The sequence below is a fragment of the Sylvia atricapilla genome, chromosome W (genome assembly GCF_009819655.1).
Source record: "Sylvia atricapilla isolate bSylAtr1 chromosome W, bSylAtr1.pri, whole genome shotgun sequence".
Taxonomy (NCBI): Eukaryota; Metazoa; Chordata; class Aves; order Passeriformes; family Sylviidae; genus Sylvia; species Sylvia atricapilla.
The window spans coordinates 20,458,118-20,475,980 of record NC_089173.1 but is presented as its reverse complement, the minus strand read 5'-3'; the positions used below and the strand labels follow the sequence as shown (position 1 = coordinate 20,475,980).

Here is a 17,863-nt window from a genome sequence, read left to right as displayed (position 1 = left end):
GAAATAAAATTTAATGAGAAGAAAAGGAAAATAAAATAGAATAAAATAAAATAAATACAAAAAGAAAAACCACTGACAGAGTCAGAATACAACCTGATCAGGGTGATGGAAACAGTCCAGACGAGGTGGTTTTCTTGAAACAGAAATCTTGTAGAAAGGTCTGGTAGCTCCGGTCCTTTGGGAATCCAGTGGGTGAGGGCTGCTTCTACTGTCCCAAATCCTAGCTTATATCCAGGTGAGAATTCTTGGCTCTTCCCCATGGGCGGAGCATCTCACAATGGGATGATGAGTCATGGAAGAGGGCCTTGATGGCCCATTTAAGAGAGAGATAACTCCCAGAGGGAGTGATCTATGAGTCATGCAAAAGGCATTGATGGGCCATTAACTGAAGATGGTGATAGAATACATCCTAAACTACAACTCAGGACAGTGTTTCAAGCAAACTAAAAAGTATTAAGTCAATACTTAGGTTTTTTCAATACCAACTTCAGGTAAGAGGGGTTCCTCGATAGTTTTTGAAGTGAAGGACTAGCACAGCAACAAAGAAAGTATGTCACCTCAGTATTATAGCAACAAATAAGTTACAGTCCGGCTTCTGTAACAAAATCAGCACAATGGAGCTGCAGGCTGGAGGACTGACATCACTTATCAAAATGTTTTCTTGGCTTAGCGATAAAGCATTTCATGATGTTGAATTATAACACTCTTCAAGCCTTCCACAGTCCCAACCATGGAGTTGGAGCTTCCTGACATTTTTAGTAATACTAGTCTTTTCTGACCCCATTTTTCAAATTGCCAGTAACCTTAGGGTTTTTGAGGCAGCTCACAAAATGAGCAGTCATGTCTAACAGTTCATAGAGCAGCTTCTGGTTGTCTAGGGGATTGTGAATAGTGAAGTGATAGAACATAATCATTTTACTGCTCTCTGCTTCCAGTATTTCATCAATGCAAACAAATTCACATGTTGAGTGTGCCTTAGTGAAAATTACAGATACTGCAACAAAAATCCAGTTGCTCAAACAGCAAATTTTCAGTAACAGAAGAAACCAGGTTTCTCAACTTTAGGCAAGCTCAGATCCTGATTTTTCACTGTAGGAGGAGAACTGTAGCCATAGAACATGGACAGACCCCAGATTCAATACATCTTGGCTGAAATGTTCATTGTCTATCCAAAAACCAAAAGAAGTTAATCAGTCACTTTTTCAAAAGTGGTTTTATGATTCCTTAATATTGAGATACATGTAGGAACAAATGAAATAAACAAGATGTTGGCAAAACAGTTATTGGTGCTTAAGCTTTCAATCTCATCTCACAGACCACAGACATTTCTTAACATTTGGATGCAACGTACAGTAGTAACAAACAACACACTAAAGAAGCAACATCCTTCTTATGCCTGCTGTGCAGTGTCTCCATTAATGACTGCTGTAAAAACTTAGAGGAACATATGAATACAATGAGTAATATAATCTAGTGACATCCTAAAGGATAACTTTGTTGATTTTAAAAACAAAACACACACAAACCATACGTCAAACCAAACATGTCACAATATTGCATGTTTTATTGCTTAGACACCAAGTATTCTATTTTGTCAGCTGCGCTATAAGCTACAATATAAGCAAGTTTCTTTCAATCCTTCCAGCTTTCCAGGCAATTTTCCTTTCTTGAAGGTCTGTTTTAGCAGTCAGGGAGTAATTAGATTAACCAAGTTACTGGGTGCTATTGAAAGGCATTTAAAGGACAGTAAAGTATTTAAAAGACAATGCAATCATCAGGCACAGCCAACATGAAGGGAAAGCCATAACTAATTTGGCATCCTTCTACAATAAGGTCACCCACTCGATGGATGAAGCAAAGGTCGTGGATGTAGTTTTGCAGTATTTTAGTAAAGCTTTTGATACTCTCTCACAGAATCCTTCTGGACAAGTTGTTCAGTGGCAAGATAAGGAAGTTCAAAGAAGTGTGCTGGATGAAGAATGAGTGGCAGCAGGGCTCAGAGGGCTGCAGGGAATGGGGCTGTGTCTGGCTGGCAACCAGTCACCAGTGATGTTCACCAGGTCTCCATCATAGGGCCAGTGCAGCTCAGTATTTTTATCAATTATTTGGATTGCAGGAGCTGAATGCACCATTAGCAAAGGAACTGACAATATCAGCACTGGGTATGCTGCTGACTCACTCAAGGGACACAAGGTCTTTCAAAGGCATCTAGATAAATAAGAGCATGATTGATCAGTGGCATAAAATTTTAAAAGAACAAATGCCAGATTCTGCACATGGAGCAGAGTAATACCAGGCACAAGTCCAAACTGGGAGAGGAGTGGCAGGAGAGCAGCCCTGCAGAAAGGGATCTGAGAGTACTGGTCAGCAGCAGACCCAAGAGGAGCCAGCACTGTGCCCTTGTAGACAAGAAGGCAAAACACACCCTGGGGAGCATCAAACACAGCCAGTCCAAAGAGGTCATCTTCATTAAAGCATCTACTTAATGATCTGTAAGCAAATCATTACTTTTAATTTGTATGTACAAATCCCTCCTTCTCTATCATTTCTAACAAATAGGACTAGTAGGATTCTTTCCATATAAGATGATGTATTGGACCACCAAGTATCGTGTGGGTTTTGCATTACCACTTTTTTACTGGGCAACCTGATATTGCTAATTTGTCAGCAGTGGAACTGCCTTATTTCTTACAGTGTGCCTTCAGAACCATTTGCTGACATTCTGCAAGTCCTGTAGACTACAACTGTCAGGAAGATATCAAGTTCTGGATTTTAACAGAGAAAAAAAATGATACACAACCAAAACCCTCTTTTCCATCCAGAAAACTGCCTGAAAAGACATTTAGCATATTGATGAACTTTTTTTTTTTTTTTTTTTTTTTTTCCTCTCTGAGTATACTGTTCTGGAAAAGTGAATTAAAAAAATTAAATCTATGCCATATTTATATTCTTAGAGACATATTCTTAGAGACATTATGAATGAAAAGCCACACCTTTGGGGGATGTAAGATATCAAGCATCTTGACACTTCATCCTAGTAATTTCTCTGGCAGCTCAATTTTTGCACTGTAACTAAGTACAATGGAATTCTGGGCTAAATTTTTCCTTGCCGTAGCTTTTCAACTGTACAGTGCAGTTGAAAAGCTATGGCAAGGAAAAATTTAGCCCAGAATTCCATTAGTTAGCCTGGAATTCTATGCTTTATTAGCCTTTGTTATATAAAACCAAATACATTTAAGTGTTGTGACTGTGATTGATCAGATTGCAATGGCAGGTTTTTCCTGTACTAAGTCACTTTACCACCAGAACTAGATTCCCAATCAAGAGAGGAAAAATGCTCTGATAAGGGCCTACAAAGAAAAATAGTATAAATCAGTGATATACATACAGACAAGAATGGTTCATGGCTGTAGAAAGTCATCAGTTTACAGCTGGACTCAAACTTAAAGGTCTTTTTCAATCAAACTGATTCTATGATTCCACCTCAAGAACATAGGAAGACATACAATGGCAGAATAACTGTTCTCTAATATGTTGCATGCAAAATTCTCCAATATCAACTTAACAACCCTACTGCCCCCACCAAAAAAAAAAAAAAAGACAACGAAAAATACAAGCAAGTTTTTACAGTATTCACACTCCAGGACAGTAAAATTTTGTCTCCTGAGAAGCCTTCCTCTAGGAAACAAACAAGCTGGCAAAGAGAACTAGAAATTTGCAAGAATACAGCTCAGTCTGGACCACGAATACCACAGCACTTGATTCACTGTTTCAGGTATTCTTTCTGAACTCTTCTGAGATTTCATTTTACTCTACACAGAATCTCAGCTGGCAGAGAAAGGAGTGTCTCTTCCCCCTTCTAGTCCATCAACTCATTCTTGCCTAATTACATGTTTCTCTACAGAGCTGATCAGATTCAGAGCTTTTTCATTCATTCCTCCTTTAGGGGCACTCCTGTGCCCTTGTCCATAGCTATTCATCAACCAGCAACAGCCAAAGGGAAAGAGGCCTAGCATGGTCAAGTACTCCTATTCCTCAGCCTGGCAATAGGATGAGAACTGGTCAACGTTCTTTCATCCACAGCTTGTATTTTTCAATAGGTTCCTCAGAACAACTACTGCAGCCTCAGAGATGTTAGAGCAACTAAAAAAAACATTATGCAGGAATCATGCCTTTAAAATATCTTCAAAGGGTGTTTTTTCCCCATTTAAGTTCAACAAGCTGCTATACAAAGGTGAGGAGTTTCTGACTGCCCCACTACTGCACTAGAAGATCACACATCGATAGAAGTGAATATATCCTTTCACAGCTGCACAGGAAGGAAGCAGCACTAGATCACCTACCTATTGATAGCCACTGTTGCTGCAGCCATAATTGTCTCTTGTCAATATAAGGCCCAAACCCCTGCAATTTCAGGTTCTAAACCCCCGAACTGTTGTAGATGATCCTGTGGTCTTATAACCAACAAGCCTGCCAGTGACTGTCTCTTCTTACCTCCTCACCAAGTGTTTGCTTTAAACATTACCTTAAGAGTCAGCATTAGCTACTGGACTCAGAAGGGTGGGTTTTATGCCCACAACTTCCAAAACACTCGAATGCTCCACCTAGAAACAGCCACAGGAATATTACAAAGAGATGTGCTTGAAAGAGTAGCCTTCCATCAACCTAGAGACTTCAGTTGAGTTTGGAAGTTTCAGATGGGATAAAAACCAACTCTTAATTCAGTATTATTGGCTGCACTATGCAAATACCTGCTGTTCCCAAATATCCCTAGGAAAAAGCAAGCTGCTTATTATTGTTCTTAATTTACATCAGTTAATTGCCCTGGATTATTCCTGGGTAGAGAGAAATTTCCTCTTTTCCAATAGTGTGCCTGAATTTCCCACAGTGTGACTACAGCAGCAGAGACTCCTCAGCTGGAGTTGGTTTCTGATAGAATCACTTAGCAAATAGACAAAGGGGAAAAGGACAGAAATGATAGAGATCCAAAGAGTTGAAATCTTGGATTGGAGCTCTTTTCAAACAAACCCCATTGTAGTTCTCAGAACAGTGATTAAGCACAGATAACAGCTTTATTGTTCAAATTCAGGGAGGCCCTCTTGCTGCACAGAAGGGGAGAAAAAAAAATTAAGTCAGTCAAATAAGGTTGCTTGAGCTGCACGGAGCCAGGAAAGAATCCAGGAGATGACGTAGCCAGAGGAAGCTTTTAGTCAGTTTCCTTCATACCCTGGAGCAGAGCCAGAGCCACCTCTGTGGAGTAGCCACTGATCAGCAGGGACATGGCCAGGCCAGCAGCCCCAGGAGGGTGCTGTCCCCTGGCACGCCCAGTGTCACAAGCAGAAGGTATTTGAATACTTCAGTTTCAGTTCATCAGCTGTCTTCCAAGCAGCTACTAGGGACTTAGTGAGCTTTTTGAGGAGAATTTCGCTTCAGACTAGACATACATAAAACAACTGAAACAAGTTTCCTCTAGAGGCAGAGATGCCATTTCCTTTCAGAATAAAGGAGTCCATATTAAGACATCTTATGAACCATCCTCATGAGAAAAGCAAGAATTGTAATTAAACTTCAGGGGTGACTAATCAGACAAGGTAGAATCACCCCAAGGAAAGGGCTGTAATGCCCTGAAGGTTTAAAAAAGATGCTGCTTGTAAACGTTATGGTGACAGGATCTTTGCAAGAAGCGAGTGGTGATGAACTCCTGATAGGAGGTACCCCTGTATTACAGCAGAAGCAGCAGACCCAAAGCTCTCCTTGGGCCCCTTTTATTGGGTGCACCTCACCAACCTGCTTCTTGCTCAGCTGCCTCGGGCAACAGATCAAGAAGGCAAAAATTAAATAAAGGACTCAACTAAGATATTTAATCTTCTAAAACCTCTTGTATGATAAGCACTCTTAGACGTAATACTGTCACCTTGAAGTTTCTGTAAACTGGATCATGACTACCAATTCAGATCAGGCACTTGGAACAGCTCTTGCTCACAACAGTGTACAGCTCACAACCAATATAACTGATGGGTTTTGCCCAGTCAAGCTCAGGGCTTGCCATAAGAAGAGAAAGGAAGATTTCACCAGTATGTAAAAACAAAGTGAATGCTTGTTTATCATCAATGGTGTACTTTAAAATCTCTGTTTAACTTTAATATAGAAGGCCTAAAAGTACCAAACAGAAGCTTTTGCTCACTGTCAGGCTTAATTGCTTCATTTGACATGAAGTAAAACCTTGCTATTCTTGCAGAACTTAGGAACCAAGCTGTTGAATACAATACAAGCTAGGGTGTAAAGGCCTTCCCTGTTTTGCAAAATCCCATGGTAGGTTTAAAGGTACAGATAATTCACTGCTTACCAGCTTCAGTAGTTTACCTGGTTCCACTGTAAACACAGTATGTTTTAGCTATTGTTGCTTCTGAAGTACAAAGTCATCTGAAAATCACCAACAGGGGAAACACTTCTGTATAAAGAAAGGTCTTTGGGAGCATTCAAACACACCTATTTACAGCAAGTCATATATCTGATGGCATTAGAAGAAACATATAATGGATTGAGTTTTCCTAACAAGTTAGCACACATGTCAAACTTGGATCAGTGTCACCAAGCTTCCCAAGTTGTACTGAGTGAGGAAAGGAAGAGTTAGCATCAATGGGTCAGTCATGAAATAAGACAGAAAGCATCTAGAATGCTTCTAGAGTTCCTTCATAGCACAATAGGATCAAGAGAGAAGTGTCCATCTATTAAAGTCACAGTTTTCATGACTATCCCTTCCCCCTTCAAGACATCAAGCAAATTCCACAAGAGGAAAAAAAAGAAAAAAGAAAAAAAACTCTCATGCAAACAAGTGTAGCATTCTGCTCACAGTTGCCATCTTGTTGCAGCATTTGGTAGCAAGTAGCTACACACAAGAAACTAATTAACCAGAGTTCTCCTGATAGACACCTCAATCTCTCAGTTACTTTTCTTCTAACCAGAACCTTCAAGTTCCAAAGAACAAAGGGAAAAAAGCTTTTGAGTCCTGCTGGGAATTAGGACCATCAATTCAAACTACAGACAGGGTCCCTAAGGATCCTAATAACTATTGCTACACTTAGCTTCAAACTAAGGTATAATAAAGTTTGGACTGGTACCTTTTCCTTTATTATTTCCTAAAACTTTCTGTATTCACAAGACTAGATTTGATTAAAAACCCTTTCTCTACAATGAGTGAAGACTATGTTACCTAAAACAGAACTGCCCAAGTCCTAGTGACAGGACTGTTGAGTGCACACCTCACATGATGAATGCTCATGTTTCACGTTCAGTGGCCTATCCATCCACAAAGCCACAGAGTAAGCACATGCATAGGCAAAATAGTCAATGAATCCTGATACAGAAGCCTTTCACCCATCAGTCAGGGAGAGATCAAAGCCTACTCATAGCAAATAAACAGACTGCTGACAACTGGAGGAGAGACTTTTCAGAGCTTGACAACAGCTCATTTTTACCACTCAACTACTTTCACCCACTGCAATACAAAGCATGGGAGGACTTATATGCCCTTTTTGGTGTATGCTTTAACTGTTCACACTTCACAAACTTTCCAGAACACAAAATATTTAAACCAGAGTTGTATCACTAGATAAAACAGTGAAGGTTTCCTGTTGAGAATATGGCAGGATCAGCAGGCTGATGCATGATGGACTTTCTACACAGCCTACAAAGCCTCCAGCAACCAAACCCCTCCATTACACGTCACAACAGCAAATCACATTCACTAGTTCAAAGGTTACCAGAGTTAATCTTGGATTCTTATTAATAGTGCTACACAGCCTAGCATCACTCATAGCAAACCTCACATAACAAAATGGAAACCTCCAGCTACATGGGCTAACACTTAGCCTAGCTTGAGGAGGTGTAGAGACCCAGAACTCTACAGGTTTTGCTGCTTAAGCCATGCAGCAGCATTTTTCTGTAAGCCTGGTGAGATGAATAAAAACTACCAACCAAGTAGTTTTGACACAAATGCTTTTCCTGCCCAGACAGAACTGTTCCCTAGAACATTTCCTCCATCTGTCTTCTTTACAATGTATTTATTTTTGTGATGAAGCCCACATAAACCTACATCTAACTTCCCAGGTTTCACCCACACTTGACCTTGATTTTTTTTCCTTGATTGATGAAAGTCTCTTGCATTTTATTGCTTTGTTAATTAAACAGCTATTAACAAATCTTAAGCTAGCATACTAGTAGTCATGTTGATTTCACATGAATAACTGATTACACAGTTATGCCTGCAGGGGGGAAAGTGGGCAACTGAATAACAGAATCAATATGATTTTCAACAGAAGCTGATTTATTGTTTATGTTACATGCTAGATATAGATTTTCTGTCTACTGTCCATGTGGGCATGCATCTCTGGGGTTGGCTAAGCTGCTTGTTCACGAGGCAGGTACATCCTTCAGGATATCCAATTGGTAAAGCGTCCATCATCTCGTTGTTTGTGCTTCCCCTATCTAGGGTTTACATTTTTTGCAGACAGTTTCTCAGGCTCTCTGTTCTTATTTATGATCCTGTTGTTTTCTCAGTAACCTGGATGAATTCCTGAGAGCCCCAACAACAAAACTGCAGGTAGTTTGATAAGATTACTCACAAACAGTTTGGTTAGTGCATCAAAATAGTCTGTTATACAGATATATTGCTACATATGCCAACATATCCTGTTCCTGCAAACCAAAGATCAAGAAATAATGTTTCAAATATTATTTCAGTTGGGTTTGTAACTAGAGCAGATGGGGCAGGAAACCAAAGGCTGATACAGCAGCAAGCCTGCAGCTCTCTACTGCAACAGGCACAGACAACTGGAACCACTTTCTGTAGAATCTTTAGCATGCAGTACAAAGCATTACACCAAAACACTTGCATTTCTCTATCTGCTCCAGTTTTTAAAAGCTCTGAAAGCAGAACTGCTCTGTCAAAACCAGAAAGCAAGACTGAGAAGGTAAATCCAGCCTAGGGTGTGTCAGCGGAGGCTGCAATGAGCACCTCGAAGTCAGCATACAAATTCAGCCTGGTGCTGGGAACCCCACTCTGCAAGCCTCTCTTGTTCAGGATTTCTTGGCCGATCCACAATAAAAGTCACTAATCATGACTGTAAATTCTCTGGCTAAAAGGTCTCAATTGCATTTTACACAGAAGTCCCCTAACTTGTGCTATTTCTGTTAATCTTACTGAACTTGTTGCCTGTATTTTAGCTTTTTTAGTAGGTAAATCTTCACTAATCATCACTAATATTTGATGGAAGGCCTTTCTAAAGATTAAGAAAATACTGTCTTAACCTTGAAGTTTAACATCCTTTAAGATGTTGATGCTTAAATAAAAATACCCATCATCTAGCTATCCATGCTATCAGAGATGGCATTTAAGACATCAGGAAAAGTAGCTGTCAATCGAATAGGCATTCATTATCTAAAGTAAAAAAAATTAAACTATTAAAAGAAAAGAAAATCACGGTGGATTTCATTTCAACTTCTACTTGTATAGGGATGAGTTTTTGTTTGGAATTTTTTTTTCTCTCCTTTATGTAAGCCACAGACTCTTAGCTTAAACATGAGATTTTCTTAGGCCATTTCAGATCACTCCAGTAGACTTCCAGCCTGCTCCTTCCTGTTTTATGAACGAAGGGCTGAGATCAATTCTTTTACTCTAACCAGGAGAAATTAAATGGAAAAACCCCATGCTCCTCATTAGTCACCAAACTCCTGCTGCGAGGAGAGTCAAGTACAGACTTGACTAGATTTTCTAAAGTACTAAAACCTCTTTAGCCAAGAAATACCTATAGACAAGTTGGGACAAGGTTCCCTGGCACCCCAAACTGACTAACTGCAAGTTGTGAAAACCTCAACTTCTCCCCTTCGGGGAGAGCACCAGGCGGCCATAGCAGCCACCCGCTCCCACCAGGCTGTGGGGAGCCTCGCCCCGCCGCCCCCCCGGTCCGGGCTCACCCGCGGGCGGGCGGCGCCGCCGCCGCGCTTCGCCGGATATGTTAGGGTGGAGAGGCGGCCCCGCCGCGCCGAAACCCCGCGGTCCGGGCGCGGCCCCTCGGGCGGGGGAGCCGCGGCGGCCGGGCAGGGGAAGCACAAGATGGAGGGTCGGGCAGGAGGCTCCGCTCCTCGAGACTCCTTCGTGCCGCTCGCCGGTCCCCCTGGGGCGGCCGCCGCCGGCCGGGGCACAGCCGAGCCCAGGCGGGAGGAGCCCACAGGCAGCACCCGGCCGGACCCCGCGGCGGGGCCTCCGTTCTACCCCGCGCCGGCGGCACCCACCGTTTTCGGCATCTTCCCGGCGGGCTGGGCACGGCCGTCGCTCCTCCTGCGCCGGTGCGGATCCGCACGGGCTCCGCGCTGCTTGTAACGGGACTCCGCGCCGCGCCTCTCTGCCCGGCCAGGCCCCGCCCGGCCGCCTCCGTGCGGGACTGGAGCCGCGGCGCCCCCGCCCCAGGAAGGCCGAGCCGGGCGGTCCCCGCGGAGCCGCCCGGGAGGGGCGCGGCCTCGGGAGCTGCGGGGGCTGCAGCACACTCCCACTGGTGCAAGAGCCGAGGGCTTCCAGCGCCCATAAACTAGTGCCTTGACAGCCCCGGTCACAGAAGTTTATGCGCGGATCAGTGTCATTGGAACTTCTGGTCCTTGATAAAAGCATTATTTAAGAAAATTATGCTATTTTGTCGGCGATTGCACTGTTCAAAGTAAGACCGCAGCACTGACCTGTGACCAGTCCTGTCCCTCGTGCACCCAGAGCCGTGTGCACACAGGTGCAGCGCAACCCAGGCTCCTCGGCCCATGGTGTGGCCGGTCAGTGTGCTGTTCTGTACAAGGCTTTCATAGCCATCTGTTTGACTAAGAAGCACACTTCTAGCTTGTACAGAAAATCACGCTAAGAAAAGCCAGTGTCCACAAAAGAGGCAGAGGAGTCCTGTAACTTTATTCGAATAAAGAGAGAGCCCACTGGAGCACCCACACACACATCCCCAGGATCTTTTCTCTCGAGGTTTCGGAGGGCACAGCCTCCTTTTAACTAAACTCCCGGCCGCATGTTTCCCTCTTCTTTTCCCCATTGGCTGAGGTACTAAGAAGGTACAGCCTTCCCGAACCGCCTACCATGTATTCCCCCCTTGAACCTGATATTTTACCCCAAAGTTCAGAAACTCAGGCTTGTGCAGACTCACTTGACTGTTTCAGGAATCAAGCTCTCTGGGATCTACAACAAACCTACTGCACCAAGTTAGTAGAGACATTAAGACCCATTTCAAAGACTTTAACACCCATAACTTTACCCATCGAATTGTTTGTAAAGACATTAGCACACATCTTCCCTCTCAAGTTCCAGGTGCTTCAAAAGCCCAAGGGACTGTAACTCCCTGAAGCTTGGTAAGTCGCATCTGCTCTTCAAGGCTTCTCCAAGGCCACACCCATAATCACAAAATATAAATGAGCAATCAAATTCAAGAATGAAAATAGTGGAGGACCAGTGGCAGGCCATCCACCAAAGCTTCTCCTGCCATCTCTGTTTTGCAACCACTGATGGAGGGAATCAAGGTTCAGCATTTTCATGGGGATTTAAAGAAGCCATCTCATCTCATCTGGGACTTAAAACATAACTTTCATACAGCAAACTAAGTCCTATTTTCTCCCAGGAAATTAGAAGTCATTCTTTTTAAAGTTAACAGTGTCCAGAAAAAGAAAATTAAATAAATGTAATGTCTTATTTTTAAAGAAAATAGGAACATACAATTTTTTTTCCTTGACTTTGTGTCTTCTTGTCAAATCTGTTAAACATTTTTGTCTGGCAGGAGATGGAAACAGGGTCCAGGTGCTTTGTTTGCTTCAGCTGAATATGCAGGTTTCACTTAAACTAGAATCTTTGTACTGTGCCAACATAGGAAAAAACATGAGTATAATTGGATTGGCGTTAACTGGTGTAACTTTTCTGCACAGAAAGTCACAACATGCCTAAGAGGCTGTTTTACAAAGTTTTCTTCCTTTTCTGTCTCCTTTTTACATTGAGACTTTCTTAGAATAGGTCAAACAAGACTGGTCCATGAGAGTTACACTTACTTCCTACAGAAATAGATACTGACAAAAGACATACAGAATAATAAAGTCACTTGCTTGTGATTTTTTTTTTTTTGGCCAGATTTGGATTAGAAATGTTAGGTGTGAACATTCTCTCTAAATTCAAGAGACTGTGGAGACTTGTTTTATGCTAGCAACATATATGATGGGGAGAGACCAATTCTACTTCTATTCAAACTTCTATACCAACATTCCTCCATATAACTAGGGAATTGTTTGGAGAATTCCATTAATCTTTTTTGCAATGGCAATAAAACTTTAGATGATGAAAGTCTAGCTATTTCCTTGCCAAATTTAAGGGGCCATAGTTTAACATCCAGGGACCTAAGATTTTCTTCATAGTGCTAATGACAGGAGTGCTAATGAGGCAAATGAATCCCCATGCCAGTGAAACAATCAGATCCAAAGAACTGTATTCCCACTTACAGTATGCCAGGCATTGACCATGTCCACAGAAAGTCATAAACCCTGTGTCAAACAGTCCCAAACAGTCTGAAAGGCTGAGACAAAGCTTCAGCATTACATACACTTGTTTCTGACCCCAGCCAGTTCTCTTGTCCTTCTTCCCTATTATTCATATCAATAGCCAAACAAAATACCATTCATGCCACTTTGAAAGACAAGACTATCTTGTGACAGGCACATGAGTCTCTACACTTCACTTCCTCTCCTGCTTCTTCTTTTCCCCTTCCCCTTCACTGTTGAGGTGGAGAACAAGACATCTGAAATTCAAACCTCATAGCACTCCAGCCACAGTTCCATGATGAATTCCTGCAGTGGAGGTGCTGCACCAAGACCCGACTTTCCCCATAGACCTCTTCTTTACCAGCTGCTGAGGAGCGATGGTGTCATCTAGCAGCCTTTTGCTGAGCCCTCCCTGCCTGGCCATGTGTGAGAACAACCATATCAGTGGATTCCTTGAGAATTGCAGGCAGGGGTTACATCTCCCTCTAACTTCAGGATGAAATTCCAAGGGGTAAAAGTATCAGCTGATTAAAAGTTCTCCTTGCAGGAGGCTGGAGAAATGAGTAATATTACCCAGGGCCTCAAAAATGCTGTTACTTCCAGACTGCTCAGATCTCAAATAATATTAAAGTATTTAAGAATTAGATTAGACCAGGATGACATTAAGCATTCTCCTGGGAAGAGGTCTGGTATTTCACTGGGGATTTATTGTCTTGGTTTTATTTTCATCAAGCCTTTTGCAGTAGCTTCTTTTAAGCAGAAAGAACATGTAAATTATTTGGTCTGACATACCAGAATTATTTAGCATGAGCACTAAACAAGGGGCTGTTTCATCAGTGTTGGGGAAGATGAATCAGGGAAACCTTATAAATATGATTGCTTAGCAAAAGATTCTGAAAATAAGAAACCTATAATCGAAATAGAAATGAAAGCTGACTTTGAGTTGTAGGATACTGAGTCTTAGTTACTATATAACCTGAAAACAATAGTCTAGCTAGCTGTAGGAGAATCCCTTTTGATTGAACAATCCCTTTCTGCTGGCTAAGGCATCCAAAGGTCAATGTAGCAAAACAGAAGTCTAAAGAGTAGTTTTTAGAGTTTAAAATATAACACAGTAGGGTAATATAGTAGTTCTTATAGGCTGTATGTAGATTCTATAGGATTTTGTGTCTTGTATTGGTTGGTCACTGTAAATTAGAATATTCATCACAAAAGGAGATATAATGGATTGTAACAAGGACCTCGCTCTCTTACCCCTGCTCTCTTCCCCCTGTGCTCTGACCTCTGCCACCTTGCTCTCTTGCTCCCTTCTCTCTCAGCTCTCACCCTGCTGTTCTTTCTCCCTCTCTCTTTGGGACTTCCCTTCAGCCCAGGCTGGTGGCTGAAGGCAAGGCCCTTTTACCCATGACCCTTGCAATAAAACCACGTGTTCTAGAATATCTCAGGTCAGCAGAATTCCTTGTCCCAGCCATCCACGGATTCTCCTACACATCAGCATACAGGTTTTTTGACTAAGGAGGAGTAATTTGAGCTCCCCTTTGCATGGCCTTGACAGAGGATAGAAGCCAAAGGTGTTTCATACTAGAGGTGTATTTCAGAGGGCTGAAATTTAGTTTGATTCACATAAGTAAAGGAAAGCACAAAATGAGATTGTTACCATAGTATGAGAACTGCACTTTCAACACAGTAGTCCTGGATTGACTGTATTTAAAATTAACCAGTCTGGTTCTGAGGTCTTCTTTGAATAGCAGCTAAACTTCTTTCTCCTGTTCTTACTGCTTTCCTTCTGCTCAGACATTAATGCCTATAGGTTCTGTCCTGGTTTGGAATAAATTAGGGAAGAACCTCCAAAAGGAGTCCCCTAAACCAAAACCTCCACCACCGCTCCCCCCCCCCCCCCCCCCCCAGCCCTGGGTTCGGGAAGGAAAATACCTTGGAGGAAAAGTGGAAAAAACCAGTTTATTGACAACGAAAAAGAACACTCCCCAACACCAAAAAGTGGGAAAAGGAACCGCATTACTGTGGGGGAGGGTACTCAGCTTCTCTTGCAGACCCAGGACTTCTCCGACTTCTCAGGTCAGGTCAGGTCCGGAGCCGGTTCAAACCTTGGGGGTGGGAAGGAAGGAAAAAAACCAAACAGAAGCAGCGAGAGCCAGGGGCAGGCAGCAAACAGAGAGAGAGAAAGAGAAAGAGAAGGAGAAGGAGAAGGAGAAGGAGAAAGAGAAAGAGAAAGAGAAAGAGAAAGAGAAAGAGAAAGAGAAAGAGAAAGAGAAAGAGAAAGAGAAAGAGAAAGAGAAGGAAAAAACCAGCAGGCCAAGCAAAAGCAGCCAAGGCAAGCAGCAGAGAGAAAGAGAGAGAGAGAGAGAGAGAGAGAGAGAGAGAGCAAGCCAGCAGCAAGAAACCAGCAGGCCCTGCCACAGAGGGAGGGGCAGCTGCCAGACACAACAATGTATCCAGGATATGGGATATATGGGATAGGAGACAGGTCAACCCAGAACAGTTCACAATGACCTTGCATCTTTCTAGTGTTTTATTGTATTTAGGGGTAAAAAGCATCTTTCCTCTCAAGCAAATACTATCACTCCAATCACACCTTTATGTCTTGAGAATGGGGCAATCTTTTGCAGTGATTCTCAAACTGGAAGGATGAGAGGGGTAAAGGGCAGAGCATACCACATTCAGCAAGGCAGGATTTGAAAAGGCTGGAAATAATTCCATTCACATGCAGCTGCAGTGACAGGGCAGAAGCTGATGAGGCCACTGTATTTGTGAATCCATTTATCTGATCCCCTTTCCACCTCAAGAAAATGAACTCATTACAGTATATGGTTTGTCCATTCACCAGGGCAGAAAAAGCTGAAACTGCCTGGAAATCCCAGGGATTTGTGTCTTCCAGATGCTTTGTAAAGCCCTAGTGCAACGGTACAGTGCTTCCCTCGGGGCTTTTGCCTTCTTTCCCTGGCTAGCTCTAGCACTGGTGTTGCAAAAAGGTACGGTCCTGTATTCTGGAATACAGTTCCAATCCTGTAGGTTCTTGCCTCAGCAGAAGTGTAAACAATGCGAGAAATAAAGGGATGGAACTCTGGTGGGGAATTTCAAATGGGTTTTATTAAATTCTCACGATTTTCTTTCACCCAGGAGTTAGCCTGCCAAAGCCAACCAAACTCGCGGGTTTTCACCTTAAATATGGGGGTGAGGGAGTGGGGACGATACAACTTGGAACCAATCCAGAATGGGAAGGGCGTGACTCTGAACATAAAGAACAACTTATAGGACAAATCAAGCAACAAAGGGGGAAGGGGGACCTGGATCCCACCAACCACTCAATGTCCTCACCAGAACTTTCTAGAGATCAGGGTGAGACTTCGAAGTGACAGGCAGGACCCAGGTGTCACATAAACGATGATTGATTAATAACAATAACTGAGGTAAACCATAATGGGGTAAAACATGGGGTACATGGAACAAACCATTATAAAACAATCAACGAAAGCATGCAGAAACTTGGTAAAGCCCAAAATGCACCACAACACCCTACTTCCTCATTCCCTCCAGCATATAAATCCCCCACTGGCAGTGACAGCCCTGCAAGGAACATGGAGAAGGCTTTACTAGGAGCAATGACTCACTGTATGGCCCACATCACTCATCTCTTCCTGTATGTCTGGGGATGTGCTGGGAATATCCTGTTTGTGCAGGAAGAGACTAAAGAGGAGGGTTTCAAATCAGACAAAAGGTTTGCAATGAATGCAATGATCATACAAAAAAAATGTAAGAACAACTCATCTGCTAGAATTGTCTCATCTTTATTTTTTCTTTGTACCATATGGGAGCAAATGCTCATGCCTTCAACATCTTGTACTGCTTGGAGCAATGTGGGGAACAAAGAGAAAGCTAATGGATATTCTGATACTTTACTCCAAATATTTACAACCCAAATAACAGATAACATCACTAGGAAGGACAAAACAATTAATGGGAATTTGTTTTGCCAGTTTGTGTGAAAGGTACTGATGTAGAAATGCTCTTAAATCTGTGCAGAATTGGAACAATGTGAGGTTTGGAGACTGATACTTGAAATGAATGAAATGTAAGAAATTCCGATTTTTGACACAGTCTGTCATTTGTTAAGAAAGTTATGCTGTTTAAAATGTTATGCCAGTTGTACCCTGTCTATTAAGAAAGCTATGCTGTTTGTACCAAAATCTGTACCCTCAAAACCTTATTCCAAGTTGTATACCCCCTCTAAAACCCTGGGTTCCCTTCACCTTCCGTCGGGCTAGACTGTCGCCATTTCCCGACGGCTCCTCGAACTGCTGGCCCCGCCTAATAGGAAAATCCAAAGACTTCCATGGTGCACCGCTCCAAACCGAAGTGCAGTTGCCGGCAAACGGACCCAAAAGCCGCGACCCAGCACAAAATCCAGATAAAAAGGAGACACTACAACAACGAGAAGACCCTCAGCTACCTAAGGACTGAATTCTGCTTCTGCCGCCTCGCCATGACCAGAAAGAGACTGGGAAGAAGTGGCACCCCTAGACCACAGGAGCCCAGTTGAGTTCCTGGGGATTCCCGCGAGGCCGGAACTCTCGACTCTGCAGCGAGAACAGCAGATTCGTCTGACACCTCATCCTCAGCGGTGGCCCGAACGAGAACGGCAATAGGAGCGAGAACGGCGAGAAGAGCAAGAACGGCGAGAAGAGCGAGAACGGCGATAGGAGCGGCGACGGCGAAGGCGACCCCTCGAGTTCCCCCTTGAAAGAGCTGACTAATAAAGGCCTTTCAAAGGAGCAGGTCTCCTGGCCCATTTTTAACAATACTGGCACCTTCTCCTTAGAGCAAGGAGGTGGAGTAAATCCCATTGCTCTGTTCCACCTCAAACCAGTGAAGAAAAATGGTTCCTGTGGATGATGGGAAGAATCAAGGTAGGGCTTTCAGTTTTAGAAAAATGTATCTAATCTAAGAAGTAACTCCACTGGTATTTATTCTAATAGGTTTGATGGTGTGATGTGTATCCAAAAGGAAACATGCTTACTCATGTGTACTTCTCAGAGGCCATTAAGCATTTACAGTAATCATGGTCAGTTTAAAACATACTGGAAGCTAACAGCCACTCTGGCAGTTACACTCCCACTGCCAGAGACTTTAATGCTGGGACCAAAGCCCCTTCTCAACTGGCAGCTCCAGTGACCTGGTAGAGGCCCCACTTGACTCCCTAAATACCCCACTCTCAGTCAGACAAGTTTTCCCTACCAGCTTGACCCCAAGTTTCCCATAGCAGAGTCTCAGGCCTTTGGTT

The 17,863-nt window shown here is 43.0% G+C and overlaps 1 protein-coding gene across 1 annotated transcript in view; it reads right to left on the bottom strand.

Moving 5' to 3' along the window:
• LOC136373246 (moesin) overlaps positions 1–10,398 on the bottom strand; it is a 53,464-nt gene extending 43,066 nt beyond the window's left edge. Inside the window, exon 1 of the mRNA XM_066338162.1 lies at positions 10,294–10,398. Coding sequence (XP_066194259.1) covers positions 10,294–10,305 — 12 coding nt within the window. The 5' untranslated portion in view covers positions 10,306–10,398. The remainder of the gene's footprint in view (positions 1–10,293) is intronic.
• Positions 10,399–17,863: the final 7,465 nt, after the last annotated feature.